This window comes from Manis javanica, chromosome 7 (genome assembly GCF_040802235.1).
Source record: "Manis javanica isolate MJ-LG chromosome 7, MJ_LKY, whole genome shotgun sequence".
Taxonomy (NCBI): Eukaryota; Metazoa; Chordata; class Mammalia; order Pholidota; family Manidae; genus Manis; species Manis javanica.
In genome coordinates, this window is record NC_133162.1 from 96,059,656 (window position 1) to 96,074,950 (window position 15,295).

At 33.3% G+C, this 15,295-nt stretch overlaps 1 protein-coding gene across 20 annotated transcripts in view; it reads right to left on the minus strand.

Annotated features, from left to right (window-relative positions):
• Window positions 1-15,295, minus strand: part of PTPN4 (protein tyrosine phosphatase non-receptor type 4) — a 269,179-nt gene that overhangs the window by 183,106 nt on the left and 70,778 nt on the right. For 9 of the 20 annotated variants that reach the window (XM_037001056.2, XM_073241317.1, XM_073241321.1 and 6 more), the window contains one exon: window positions 12,449-12,556. The exons of 8 other annotated variants lie outside the window; for them this stretch is intronic. In XM_037001056.2, the coding sequence (XP_036856951.1) occupies window positions 12,449-12,556 (108 nt within the window). Of the gene's footprint in view, window positions 1-8,432; window positions 8,546-8,880; window positions 10,520-12,448; window positions 12,557-15,295 lie in introns of those variants that run through there. 3 more of the 20 variants (XM_073241326.1, XM_073241324.1, XM_037001051.2) reach the window with 2 other exon arrangements.

The following is a 15,295-nucleotide window of genomic DNA, read 5'->3' on the forward strand; positions in this document are numbered from 1 at the left end:
AAACTGTAATATCAAGAACACAGTGTGTTCAGGGGGGTAAGAATGTAGAGGTTTAGAATGTGTTCAAACTTAAGTCAGACTGTTGTTGAGTTTTTTAATGTAAGCTTTAATGTAAAATATTAACAGGCCTAAAAGATGAAATAGACAGCAATATAGTAATAGTGGGGGACTTTAATACCCACCTTCACCAAAGATCACCCATACAGAAAATCAATAAGGAATCACTGGCTTTAAACAAGAGATAAAAAATGTTGGCTAGGATGTGGAGAAAAGGAACTCTTGTGCACTGTTGGTAGGAATGTGAGTTGGTGCGGCCATTATGGATAACAGTATGGGGGTTCCTCAAAGAAATTAAAAATAGAACTTCTATATGATCCAGCAATTCCACTTCTGGTATTTATCCAAAGAAAATGAAAACACTAAGTTGAAGACCCATGTTCACTGCATCATTATGTACAATAGCCAAGATATGGAAGCACCCTAAGTTTCCACTGGTGAATGAATGGATAAAGAAACTGTGATGTATACATACATATATTAAGTGGAATACTGTTCTGCTGTGAAAAAAAAAGGAAATCTTGCCATCTGGGACCATTTATGGACTTTGAGGGCATTATGCTAAATGAAGTAAGTCTGAGAGAAAAAGACAAATACTGTATGATCTCACGTATATGTGAAATCTAAGATGCAGCAACAAAAACAGAATGCTGAGCTCAGAAACAAAGAACAGACTGGCTAGCTGCCAGATACTGGGTGCAATATGTATGAAGGGGGTTAAAAGATACAAACTTCCAGTTATAAAATAAGGAAGTTCTGGGGATGTTATGCACAACATAGTGACTATAGTTAATATTTTATTATTAAGGATAGTTAACTCATTGTGTATTTGAAAGTTACAAAGAGAGTGTATCTTAAAAGTTTTCATGACAAGAAAAAAAATTTGTAACTGTGTGGTGATGGATGTCAACTAGACTTAATTGCAGTGATTATGTCACTATTTTTATAAATATTTAATTATTATGTTGTATACTCAAAACCAGTATGTTAGTTGTATCTGAAAAAAAATTTTTAATAGCTACCTTCTAGTCTATCAATTCATGAAGGAGTTTCAATTTAAGCATAGAGTTCTGTTTATAGTCTTCTCAAAATGAATTGCTCTTTTCCCCTTGGTAGAATTTCTTAATTCTGCAAAATGTTTCATATTTGCAAGTTAATTTCCTATTTTCCAAAATGTAGTATTTGGGAAAAAAAGTAGGTTATGATTGTCTGATTAAACTTGTTAATTGTGTTACTAAAATATCCTATTTGCCTTGAATTATTATTTATTTGCTGCATCCATTAATGTGCTAAGCATTCTCTTCCACAGCATTTTCTCTATTCTAATCAGTGAGTTTTACTTGACAATTACATTTATCATTTCCAAAATCTTTCACTGATCCCTTTGTATGCACGTAATATCCTCTCTAATCATGCCAATGTGAATTAGTTATTTTCTTTTGCTTTAAACAAGAGATAACAAATGTTGGCTAGGATGAATAAATTAGTATCTATCAAGCATTCACTATGTCCCAAGCATTGTTCTAAGCATTGTACATGCAAAAATTCATCTCTTTATTGACCCCAAGACTGGTACTATTATTTCTGTTTTTACAGACTGCTCTCCTATATCCACAAGTGTAAAATTTTCTCATTCATAGTGCTGGTCTTCCTCAGATGCTGGTGTCTGTTTTGTTAGGTGCTTATTTTTCCAGCTGAAACTCCGTCAGCTTCTTTATCAATCTTTTCTATGTCTGCCTACTTGTGGACAACAAAGACATACAGTTTGACCCCAATAACTGGTGAAGGATAGACAGACAGTGTTGCTAGTGAGTTGTGATTGGTAGTCTCCTGGACAAAGGGGATTTTTTTCATTTCTCTTGATGTCACCAGCTCTCTGTGAGTATTGACTTGCCTAGGTAATTCAAGTACTCACACTTAAAGGTAAACTTAGAGGTAAATGTTGCTATTTACCACATGGCCCATAGGAAGCAATGAGCTGACCCACCTAGCTGCTTCCATAGCATGTACCTCCTCTCAAACAATCCCTGTAAGTCTCCACAGCTCCCCACACCCAATTCCCCATGTGGGTAAAATTGCAGTGTTTCCAGAATCTCTCACCTGGCTTTAGTGCATCTCCACATCAAGAGGTGTTTCTAAGGGATGGAGAGAAGTAGTCCATCTCCATATCAATAGGTAATTACATGGGTGAGGGAGGGCTTATCTAGACTGGAGAGGTTGGGTGGAGCTCACCTGCAACTGGGTTGAGAGAGATGTGGGATGACTGCTTGCAAGAAATAAACGGCTTTCTCCCACTTTATTTCTCCCTTTGACTGATTTCGGCTTCAAAGGTATTTTGCCCTGGGGTTTTCCCCATGGAATTACACCTTACTATACCTTGCTCCTCACTGAATTAGGCACACTCCTGAAACCACTCTCTAATTTACAAATTTTGTGATCTTGGGCGAATTACTTCACTTCTCAGTACCTTGATTTTTCCATCTAAAAATGGGAATGACAGTATCCAGCTGCATTGTAAGCATTAAATTTGGTAATAAAATTAAAATACTTAGGGAAGAATGTATGTCAATAATATACACTCAATTTGCCACTCTGCTACAGAAACATTTATTATCTGCTTTTTAAAGTAGGATATATAAAATATTTTTAAAGAACATAAATTGGATTTCAAGATGGTTCTACATAAGCTCACCTTTAAAGCAATCCATGGAACAATGATAAATATACCTCATAAAAATAAATGAAACAAATTTAGAGAGTCAGGGAAGGAAAAGTAGGATAGCTACTAAAAACTGGATAACAAAGATAGTTTTTCCTCTGCTTACTGATGCAACGAGCTGTTACTGAATAGGACTTCCAGGAACTGCATGCTAGAGAAGCACTTCTGAAACTGTGTGTATGCTTAGATGTAAAGTATGTTTTTTGTGGATAGTATAGAGTTGGATCCTGTTTTTCTTTTTAATCCATTCTGCTAATCTATGTCTTTTGATTGGGGAATTTACCTATTTGCATTTAAAGTAAAAACTGGCATAGAAGTACTTTGTTCCTTGTTTTTTCCATTATTGCCTTCTTTTGTGTTTAGTTTTTTTGTATTGACATGTTTGATTCCCTTCTCATTTTCTTTTTATGTATATTCTACAGCTATTTCCTTTGTGGTAACCCTGGGGATAACATACAACTTCCTAAAGTTATGACAATCTGTATTAAACTGATAGCAACTTAACATCAATTGCATTTAAAAAGACTACTCCTTTAGAGCTCTTCCTATCTGCCCCCTTACAGATGTCACAAATTATTTCATTACATATTGTGTACCCTTTGACATGGGTTTATAATTATTCTTTATGCATGTCTTTTAAATCCTATAGGAAATAAAAAGTGAAGTTACAAAACAAAGTTACTTAAGAATTTTATATTTTCATATGGCTTTGAGAACTTGTCTAGTGTTTTTCATTTCAATTTTAGGGACTCCCTTCAGCATTTACTGACTGTATGGAAGCTCTAGTGTAATCAACTCCCTCAGGATTTGTCTATAAATGCCTTAATTTCTCCCTTGTTACTGAAAGTTTTGCTATGCACAGAGTTCTTGATTGACAGTTTATGATTTCAGCATTTTACACATGGCATCCCACTGTCTTTTGGCCTGTGAGATTTCTGTTAAAAAATCCAGTGATCATCCAAGAATCCCTTCTTTGTGATGATTTACTTTTTTCTTGCTACTTTCATGATTCTCTCTGTCTTTATTTTGGAATAGGTAAATTTTAATGTGTCTCAGTATTTATTTCTTTGGATTTACCCTCCATGGAGGTCAGTGGGCTTCTTATATTTGTACATCCATAGTTTTCCTCAAATTTGGGGAGATTTTCTCCATTGTTTCTTCTAATAATCTTTTTGGCTCTTTCTCACTCTCTCCTCCTAAGACTCCCATGATGCATATATTGATCTTCTTATGCTGTTGCATAAGTCCCTTATGTCCTCCCTTTTTTTATTCTTTTTCTTCACATAACCTATAATTTCAAGTGACCTGTATTCAAGTTTGCTGGTTCTTCTGTTTGTTTGAGTCTGTTGGTGAACTCCTCTAGTGAATTTTTTAATTCAGTTTTTTTAGCTCCAGAATTTGCTTGGTTCTTTTTTTATAAATAATTCCTCTTTTTCGAGACTCTCATTTTGTCTATATATCATTTTTCTGATTTCCATTCTTTCATTATTTCAGTTTTCCTTCAGCTTTCTGAATATATTCAAGTTTTCAACATCTGTCTAGTAAGTCTGATACATAGGTTTCTTCAGGGACTGTTTCTAGAGATTTAAACTGTTCTTTTAAATGGGCCATCTTTCCATGATCCTTTGTATTTCTAGTGATCTGTTGAAAACTGGGCATTGAACAAAAGCCACCTCTCACACTCCTTGTGGAAGACCTTCACTACTTAGTGAGCCCCTAAGCCTTAAGACCTTTTCTGAGCATTTGTTCTCTCTGGGCCTGTGTGTGTTTATGTGTGGGTGTATGCATGTGCTATGTGTTTTAATCCTCTATTTCCACTGTCTGGTTAAAATGTCTAATTTCCTTACCTCGTCTACTTCTCAAAGCTTTAGATGTTCTACTGTATTCTCCTGTTATCCAGATGTCCATGGGTTTGCAGTCCCCCTGCAGTTTTCATGCATTGCAGCCTCTGCCACTGCCTTTTGTGGCTTCCAGTCTGAAATCCAAACTGCTGCTATTCCCTATCTAAACTCCAAGTAAGGTAAGACCAAAAGCAGTCCCTTGGGCAGCCAACAGACCATAGTGTTGGAAACAAGTTCCACCTTGCTTCTTCTGTCCCAAGGGAGGGAATCAAGAATTAGGCTAGTTCCTCCTCACCATAACGTGCATGCTGGGAAAGGATAGGACAAGTGTTAAGTAAAATGCCATAAAATATCCTACCATTTTGCATGTGGCTTTGTCTTGATTGTTTGCTTAGTTGTAGATCTCTGACTGGTTTCCAGAGTTCCTTTATGGTTACTTTACTCAGTCTAAAGTTGTTTTTTGATGTTTCATGGGAGAACAAAGGCCTGGACCTTCCTAGTCTGCCATCTTACATACAGTGTTTTATTTCTTAGGCTAAGTTTATACATATATACATTTTTTCTGTACTTTTTTTATATTTGAAATATTGCAAAATAAAAATGTTTGGAGCAGTGGAGTTACAGATAACAAAGAATACTTTACACTTGTTTGAAGACTTCATCTTAAAGGAGAACAAAGCAAAAAGGAAAATAAAAAGGGCTTCATGTTAATCTCCATAAAAAATATATATAAATAATGGATTATTTTCAAAGTCTCAGAATTCTACACATACAATTTCCTAATACAGTGCAACACCAAAGAATATAGATAGATATTACAGAAATAGATCCCTTTTGAAATTCATCCAAACACTAAAGCAGCAACTGAGAGTATTTTTCAACTTCTCAGATGAAGTAAGTTAGAATATAAGAAGATAAATCAAGGGCAAAGATAATTTCATCTCTTGTGATTTTATTTGTGCACATGTGTGTCTAAAAAACTTTAAGAGAATTTATTTGACCTTCCTTTTGGTTAAGAACATAGTATACCCCAATAATCACAGAGAGCTAAAGGGGTTACTTATTACTTACTGACCAAGTGGTTCAATTAGTACTTTTTGTCAATATTACTGTTCCAAGTGTGCATACTGTAAAAAAGAAAATTTTTTCTCTGCTACAGCAAACTGAGAAACTGGGAAGAAACTAATTTTGTGCATACATATTGGCAATCCTATAAATACAACTTAAAAAAAATTCCAAGATGTAGAAATTTTTTATTTCACCAATTAAAATCCTATGGGAAAATAATCAAAAGATTTGTCTTTACTAACCATTTTTAACTGTTAATATCTCATCTATTCCTAACATTATATGTTCCCTTAAATTTATATTAAAAGTAATTTTTTATTACAATGAAAAAAGCAAACTATTTTAGAAAAGATACAATTATATAGTGAGAAAAAAGGAGAGAAAGAAGAACGGGAAGGGAAGGAGGAATGAGAGAAACACACAGAGAAAATACAACAAATACATTTAATAAGATGTATATGCACAAGGCTAAAAAGAACAAATAGTAATGATTATGATGGAATACCAAATGGGTACAAACTGGACATACTGGTGTATTACTTTGGACAAACTAAGCTTGTTTAAAGTAATTAACTTTAAAGATTCTAAAACAGCCTTACTTTTTAAGAAAATAGTACAGTATTTTTAAGAAAATAATATGTACAAATACACAACCATATATTTACCTCCTTATTCATCTTCCTCTATATTACTTTGGAGATTGGCTAGTTTACACTCTTCCATGGTATCATGTTTGAAATTGTGTATTTTTTCTTAACTATTTCATTATTTGCATTATTTGAAGCCTATTGTATGTGAGGCACTGTGCCACATACTGGGGTGAGATAGACTAGCTTCAAGAAATCTGTTGAGTCATGAAATGTATCACTGCAAGAAAATATTACTATAACTGCCATAGGATACAAGAGAAAAGAGTTAAACTGTACCTTGGGGTAGTGATAGTAAGGAAAGGTTTTAAAGAGAAAGTTAAGGCTTCGGAGTCTTAAAAAATGTGAAGTTAGAGGAGAAAGGACAAGGGTGAGGGATGAGGGATGCAAGTCAAGGTAAATATAAGATATTTCAGAAAGAGAAAGCAACTAAAGCACAGAATAAGTTAATATACATCTAATCTGAAAAATGGTCCATATCTAACCATTTTCAGGAACCTAGCTACTGTTATTTGTCTTGACGGTAGTTGTATACATTGTGATATTAACCTTTTATTTCTCTTATAAATCAATCCCGTTTCTTGTTGCAAATCATATTAGACAGTTGGGATAAAGGGAAACATTAACGGCATTTGTTTCCATGTGACCTGAACATCTTCCACATGAAGAATACTAAAAAGCCACCATGTGCAGACTTAGTTTGGTTTTAACTAAAAATTCTAACTAAAAATCTAGCTATAAAATTAAATTAAAGGTAGGCTCAATTGCACAGTGAAAAGAAAAGTTGAGGAAAACAGATTTGATCCCAACTTTGCTCTTCACTAGTTATGCTACCCTGGACAGACTTAAAAAATAAACAAAAAAACATAATGAAAACAATGCCTGATGTGAATCCTGGTGTGAATACTTTCCCACTACAGCTCCCCTTAAACCTCTCGAGAATCTCCTTCTTCGTATGTAAAATTAGGTGACCAAATGTTACTGTGAAAGTTGGTCAGTAAGTATCAGACTCACAAAGGGAACTTTACTGCACAAATCAAATAATGATAAATCCCTAATCATGGAGTATGAATAAGCATTTTTTAAAGCTTCCCAAAAGATATGGAAGTATAATCAAGTTTGGATGAATAATCACCCTTTTGTTTTCTACAGGAAAATTATTATGAAAACAGTATCAAAGTAAAATATTAAAGTCACACACACACACACACACACACACACAACAAGCAACATAAAACATAAAAGTCCTTCACTGCATCATGACTCTACCAATCTTGCACTTTCCTCCTTAGAGGTAACTGCTTTTCATGTATTAGTAATGCTGTGGTTATACACACATATACGGTAATTTTAATATATATGTGGATTTTAATAGACTTATTAGGTATGATTTGTTTTAACTCTGACTTTAATTTTATTTATTTACTTGTTTTGGATTATTTACTTCACTGTGTATTTTGTGGTCTTCCATGTCGGCATAAATACTTCAGTCTTTTGAATGAATGAACTTTTTGCCTTTTGGTGGTTGTCCTATACTTTATTAACTCTTCTCCTATGAATGAGCATTTCAGCTTTATCCATTACTATTTCTTATTACAAATGAGTCTGCAAGAGAAATCCTTGTACAAATTTTAACTTTTAATACATGCTGCCACCTAGCTTCCAAAAAGGTTTTTACTCTCTCACCAACAGTGTCTTGAGAATCCACTTTGCCCTGATCCTTTCAGAAATAAGTATTATGAATCTTTACATTTTTGCTAATTCAGTACGCAAAGAGTGCTGATTGTAATTTTATTTGACCTCTCCCTGATTTACTAGTGCAACTGAGTATCTTGTTGTATATTTGTCATTCATACTTTCTGTTCATGGCATCTCGACATTTTTCTATTAGGCTACCTGACTTTAAATTATTATTTGTAGAAACTCTTTTACATAATATGTTATATATGTTAAGTGTTTCCCTCCAGTCTGTGGTCTGTATTTTAACTTTCTTTTCAAAAATAAAACCTCTGCAAGTTCTTCACTCATTTTTTGGAGGGGTATCCTGTTTGGTTCTTCCACCAACCTTTGTCAGCACTGAATCTTCTAAGAAATACTTACTATTTCTTGTCTGCTTATGGCACTGATTTTTATTGTGTGCATATGAGCACACACATGCAATATTTGATGTTCGGGAGCAACAAAAGAGGCAGAAATAGAAGCTAAGTCCACTCCTGAAAAACAGAAAAACTGCAATAAGTGAGACTTATACATTTGCAGTTTTTTGCCTGAAGTAGTCTCAAATCATGCACTAATCAGGAGACTGCATTACTGACTCCAGGTACCAATGGACAGAGTTCAGGCAGGAGTGGCAGAGCAACCCCAAAATAAATCAGGAGGAAATTCTGAAAAGGAGGAAGCAGCAGAAAGGACTAGCTCTAAAAACTACATAAAGCCACCATAAAAATTTAAATGGTTGACACTTAAAGTTTTGCATGCACAGGAAGACCCAGAGCCCCACAAAAAAGCAGTTGGAAATTTTTTTAAATGGATGGAGATAATTGTTCACCCAGAATATGGACGGTGGATCTAGCCAGATCGACTATACTCATTTCCAATGCACAGTGTAAGCTGTGACAAATAGACACAAGTCATCATACCACCATCACAATCAATGCATTTTCATTAATCTTAAAATGTTCCCTGTGTCCTTTGCAAATCAGTACCCCAGCCTACCAGGCAACCACTGATGCACTTTCAGTCACTATGGATCAGTTTTGCTTTTTCTATAATATAAATGGTGTAACAGATTGTATCATACATTGTTCCACTGTATAAAAATACAATTATTTTTCATTCATTTGCTTATTGAAGGATGTTATGGTTAATTCAGGCTTGGGCTATTATGAATAAAGCTACTATCATTTGTACTCAGTTTCATATAACATGTCTTCATTTCTCTTGGATAAATACAGAAAAGTGGTTTTGCTGGGTGGTATATATTAAATTTATGTCTAATTTTATAAGAAACTGCCAACTACTTTCCAAAGTGGTTGTATCCTTTTAAAGTCTTGTCAGCAATTCTTAATAGTTGGTCCACATCCTTGTCAGCACTTGCTATTGTGAGACTCCTTTTAACTCTTCTAGTGGATAGATGTATTGTGACATCTCATTGTGCTCTTCCTTTATATTTACCTGATGTGCCTATAAGCATTTAGTAGATATCCTCTATCAGAGTGAAGATGTTCCTTTTTTTTTCCAAGTTTGTTGAGAGTTTTCATTATGAATGGATGTTGAATTTTAGTTAATGTGAATTGTGCTTCAGTTACACTGATGTTTAAAAAAAACCCTACAGCTAACAGCATATTTAATGGTGTTTAGTATTTTACTCCTGAGACAGGGAACAAGGTTAGGTAGTATGATCCCATCACTTTTATTCACCATCACCCTGGCAATCTTAGCCATGTAATAAAGAGTGAAAAATAATAATAATAAAGGCTGTAAAGGAAGAAGTAAAACTGTCCCTACTCACATATGTATGATTTACACAGAAAATCCTAAGAAATCAATAAAAAAGAAACCAATGGAGGTAATTAAGTAAAATTTAGCAAGATCTTAGGATAAAAGATTAACACAGAATCAACTGTATATCCTGTAAATTAAAAACCTGATTATAAATGTAATTTACCATATGCTTACATGAGAATCTTAGAAAATCCTATAGAATTTACAAAAATTAACTAGAATAAGTGAGTTTAAGAAGATTGCATAACACAAAATCAATACATAAACTGTATTTCTATAGACTAGCAATAAACAATAGGTAACTGAAAAAGAAAATACAAATGCAATGTTGCACATAGTGAAGTATAACAGACACCTTTCTATCTACCAAGTTGCCAAAGACAGAATCTAGATATTAACCTATTAACCTTGAATTGTCTTTCCTTCCTACACCTACTCTATCTTAATCAAATCATCAGGTCCTGTTGACTTTATTGCCTAAATATCTCAAGCACTTACCCACTTTTCTTTCCCTATAGAGCTAATGGTCAACTTTCCTAGTAACTTCATTATTACAAAAATCTCCTAATTATCTCTAGTTTGTAACTTTGTCTCTGGCTACACTGTAACCAGAGAAATATGTCTAAAATAAAAGTCTCATGTTATTGTATAAATAAATGCTTAGGTGAGTATAATTTTATCATAAATTTTAAAGTACTACTCAAACCTCATGTTTGACCCATCTTCTCCTCTTGGTCTATATTTGTTTGATGTTAAAATTTTTAGTCCCTTAAATGCAATCTTCCTCTCTCTTCATTCTGGAGCTTGTTCGCATATGATGCTGATTCTTCCTGAAACACTTCTCTGAATCCCAGATCTCTGTCATTCCTTCCCCAAATGGCACAGGGTTAAAAAAGGCCAAAAGCAAAAATTTTAACATTTGGCAGGCTACCAAAGAGGTTTATACAATAGATAATAACAGCCTGAATTAAGATATTACAGTAGAAACAAATCAAAGGAACATGAGAAAAATCTTGACATATGGGAAAAAAGCAGGCATTTTAGCAATCGTGTTGTATTAAAATATGGCTTGTTGAAATAATAGTCATTCTCTATGTGATTTTTCCTATCTTTTCCAAAACCTGATGAAATAATACAAGAACTCTTGAGTTATGTAAAAGAAATATTCAAAGGGTAGAACAAACTATTCCATAGGAATTCTGTCTTACTTCAGCAATTTTAATTAACAGCATATTGGGTTAGAGCAGTAGTTTAAAGAATGTGGCTCCTTGGACTAGCAGTATTAGCATTACAGAGGAACTTGTTTGAAAATGCAATGTTCCACATAGTGAAGTATAACAGACACCTTTCAGGTATTTGCCTGACTTACAATTTATCTTTCTGAAAAGGTAAGATTACTGATATTTCTACTTACTTCCACTTTTACATGTTTATTTTATAAGAAATCACACTATTTCTCTAAGACCCTGAAGAAACTCAAGTCATCTGGTAAAGGCATCAAGTATGAAGAAAGCTTGCTTTCATTTTAGTACAAAAGGATTTATTTCCACTGAGACCAGGTGGACCTTCCTTTGTTTTTTCACATCATTCTCATAGTTTTTCATATAAAATCAGTAAATGATGCCATGAAAAAGCAATATTTAACGTCCAATATTTACTTTCTACTAACCATTTATTCAGAGACCTACGATCCTGACCATGAGAGGCAGAGCAAGACAAGGGAAGTTGGAATCCTACCCTTCTTGGAAGAGTTATTTGTATTTTGTATAACAATTTTATCAATAAGGACTTTCAAACTGATTTCTAAAGCACTGATACAAGAAACCGTTTCTTCAGCCTCCCAATTTTTCTAAACTATACAAAATGGTTTCTTCGAAAAAGTCATTCTCCTGTACTAATCAAGGGAGTATCATATTCTTTTGTAACCATATAAATTTACAAATAATTCAACATTTCTGTTATTTACCACATTGTATATTCTTTTTTCTATGATGTGATCTTTCCAATAAGAAGAATCATGATTAAAATTATTAAAGAATTAGTAACAATCTAAGGAACTTAACTAATGCCCAAGAATTGCAGACTTCTGAAATTTAATCTCTATCTCTTTTGGGAGGGTTTTTGAAACTTTCTACTTGGGAAATTAAAATTTAACAAATAAAAAATTTTGGTTAGAGACATATTGCCATGAATGCTACAAAAAACTAATTTCACCTTAATGCAGGCTTATTTATGTAAGACTCAAGATAAATTAAAATTTTTAATGTTTTATTTCAGTATTTTACTACTGAAATAATATTTTAACCTTTACGCTCAATTTTCTCTCTTTAAGTGAAGAAGCATCAATTAGATTTGCTTTTCAGCTGTCTGAGACTCATAAATAAATTGGCACTAGTTTAGACTTGTAATTATAAAAACCTTAAGGAAATTACCTTACAGATTAAAACACCAAGAAAAAGACGAACAAAGACAAAAGAATTACCTCTTATTATTCAATTTAAAATTTTAGAAAACCTCACTAAATCAGTGAACATTATAAATCAGAAAGAACTTTATATTGTGAAAAGAAAGAAAACCTAAAATGAAAATGAAAGACATCAGCTTACACTTACTGGGTTATCTGTGGAATCATCAGCCAACTGTAAACCAAAATAGTCACGCTCAGTCAAATCAAGATGCTTGAAGACAATATCCAGCAGAACTTGGCCCTGATCGTGTTTCTAGAAGAAAAATAAAAGGAAATCAACACTGACAGGCTATACTTTTAGATTTTTAACCTCTTGGATTGTCTCTTCTTCTATTAAATTGGCAATGATTTCCAAGTCAGGTACATAATGGCACTGACTTAAAAACAGTCTGAATTAAGACAAACTGGTTCAAAGTATACATAATAAATATGACAATGTAAGGAAAACCTCTGATTGGAAATGTTTTCTACTTTCAGGCTACTATCATAGTATTTTAGTAATTTTATATTCTTATCAGATCAACTCATGTATATATATATATATCTGTATCACCTGTCTTACTGTTTTTATTCTTACATTTAAATTATGACTGGAAAGTGAGACATTTGACTGAATATAGTTTAAAATTTGTGTATATAAAATAAATGCCACAAAAGGGAAACAAAAGAATGAAAATTATTTGTAGCAAACTGAAAAGAATTGGTTTTTATTATAAAAGTATTTAGAGTTTTAGAAAAATATTTAAACCACACACCATTTCTATCATATAGGTATCGTTCATTACCCACTATTATCTTACTATTTTATTAAGAATAATAACTTCCCTAAGTCCCACAATTACTGCAAATGACATGACTCAATAATTCCCTAAAAAAGAAATGAAACTGATAAATAAAAACTGAGAAACAATCAACATGTTCAGTAATAAAAGAAATCAAAGTAGAAAACTATGACATGGCATGAGCAAACAACAACCCAAAAAACAAACTACAATGAGTGAGATAAAAATACTTTTATTGCTAACATCATAGATATATAAAATCCGTTGTAAAAGCAATTTGGAAATGTTATACAAGAGCAGTAACAATATTGACTACTTCTGTCACGCCACCCTGACTGGAAAATAAAATCCCATGTTGGGGGAAATAGTTATACATATCAGCATGTTCACTGCTATATTATTTATACAAGACAAATTCTAGAAAAACATGTTAGTAAACAATGGTATATTTTACCACTGATTTTTCCTCTCATTAGCTATAACAGTTTAGTAGTTTCCAGTTACAAGTTAGAATCAAAATTCAGAACTGAAACTATAAGAACACATGTTTTTCATATAATGTAAGGTACAGAGGTATGTCAGTCTCCAGCACTGGCTAATACAACAACTGAGAGATATGATGAAGTACCAGATTTCTTTCCATCCCTATTACCTACCTTCCTGGTGTTGACTGCACTTATAGACTGTTAACAAGATGGACATAACAATTTCAAAATTAAACCTAGCCATAAGAAAGTTCAAAAAAATAACCTTTCTTGTAAGGTCACCTTACAAAGAGCTTCTGTTCACGTTTATTAGCCAGATTAGGTCAAACAACTATTTGCAAAACTTGTCAGTGGTAGGAAGTTTGTGCTCCAAACAGTGCTTCACAATGGTGGTTCCAATTTGAATAACCTGAGAATATTTTTTATACTGATGCAACTCACATTCCCCACCCTCTCCCATTCTCATTAAATTGGTCCAGAATGAAGATCAAATATTCGTCTTTCTTAAAAGTTACTAAGGTGAGTCTAATGAGCTCTTCTAGAGACAAGATGGAGTAGAGATGCATTTCTCTCTATTCCTCCAGCTATGTGAAACAATAATAACAGAAAACAGATTAAAAATGAGAAAACTCTGAAAGGTGAAAAGAAAGTGGCAGCCTGGCTACAGAACTTAGGTTTTCTTACCATTTCTTTCTGAGGTAAAATTCATGTATTACAAAATTAACCATCTAAAAATAGTGTGCAGTTCGTGGTAAAATACACCACCATATTTACTAACATGTTTTTCTAATATTTGTCTTGTATAAATAATACAGCAGTGAACATTTGGTACATTCACAATACTGTGCAACCATTACTTCTACCCAGTTCCAAAACATTTTCATCACACCAAAAGAGTATCATATCCATTTAGACATATTCCTTCCTCCTATACTCCAAGCCCTGGCAACCAGTAATTTGCTTTCTCTGTGCATTTACCTATCCTGGATATTTCATATAAATGGAACCATCCTTTTGCAACAGGCTTCTTTTGCTTAGCATAATGTTTTCAAAGTTTATCCATGTTGTACCATGTATCCACACTTGAATTCCTTTTCTATGGTTAAATAATACCCCATTATATTGATATATCACCATTTGTTTATTAGTTAATGGACATTTGGATTGTTTCCACATTTTGGGTAGAGTGAATAATGCTGCAATGAACACTGGTGTACAAGTATCTATTTGAGTAGATACAAAATTCTGTTTAACTTTTTGAGGAACCACCAAACTCCTTTCTACAGCAACTGTACCATTTCACATTCCCACCAGCAATGCATGAGGGTTCCAATGTCTCCACATCTTTGACAACATTAATTATTTTCTATTCTTTCGACTAAAGCCATCCCAGTGGGTATGAAGTGATCCTTCACTGTAGTTTTGATTTGAAATTCTATAATAACTAATGATGTTTAGCATTTTCTTTTTCATATGCTTGTTGGCCATTTGTATGTCTTTAGAAAAATGCCTAATCAAGTCTTTTGCCCATTTTTAAAACTAGGTTGATACTCTTTTTGTTACTGAGTTCTAAGACTTCCTCTTATACTGTGGAGTTAGACCCTAATTGGAAATGTACTTCGTAAATATTTCTCCCACTTTGTAGGTGTCTTTCACTTTCTTCATCATATATTTGGCTACACAAAAGTTTTAATTTTTTGTGAAGCCAAATTTATTAATATTTTC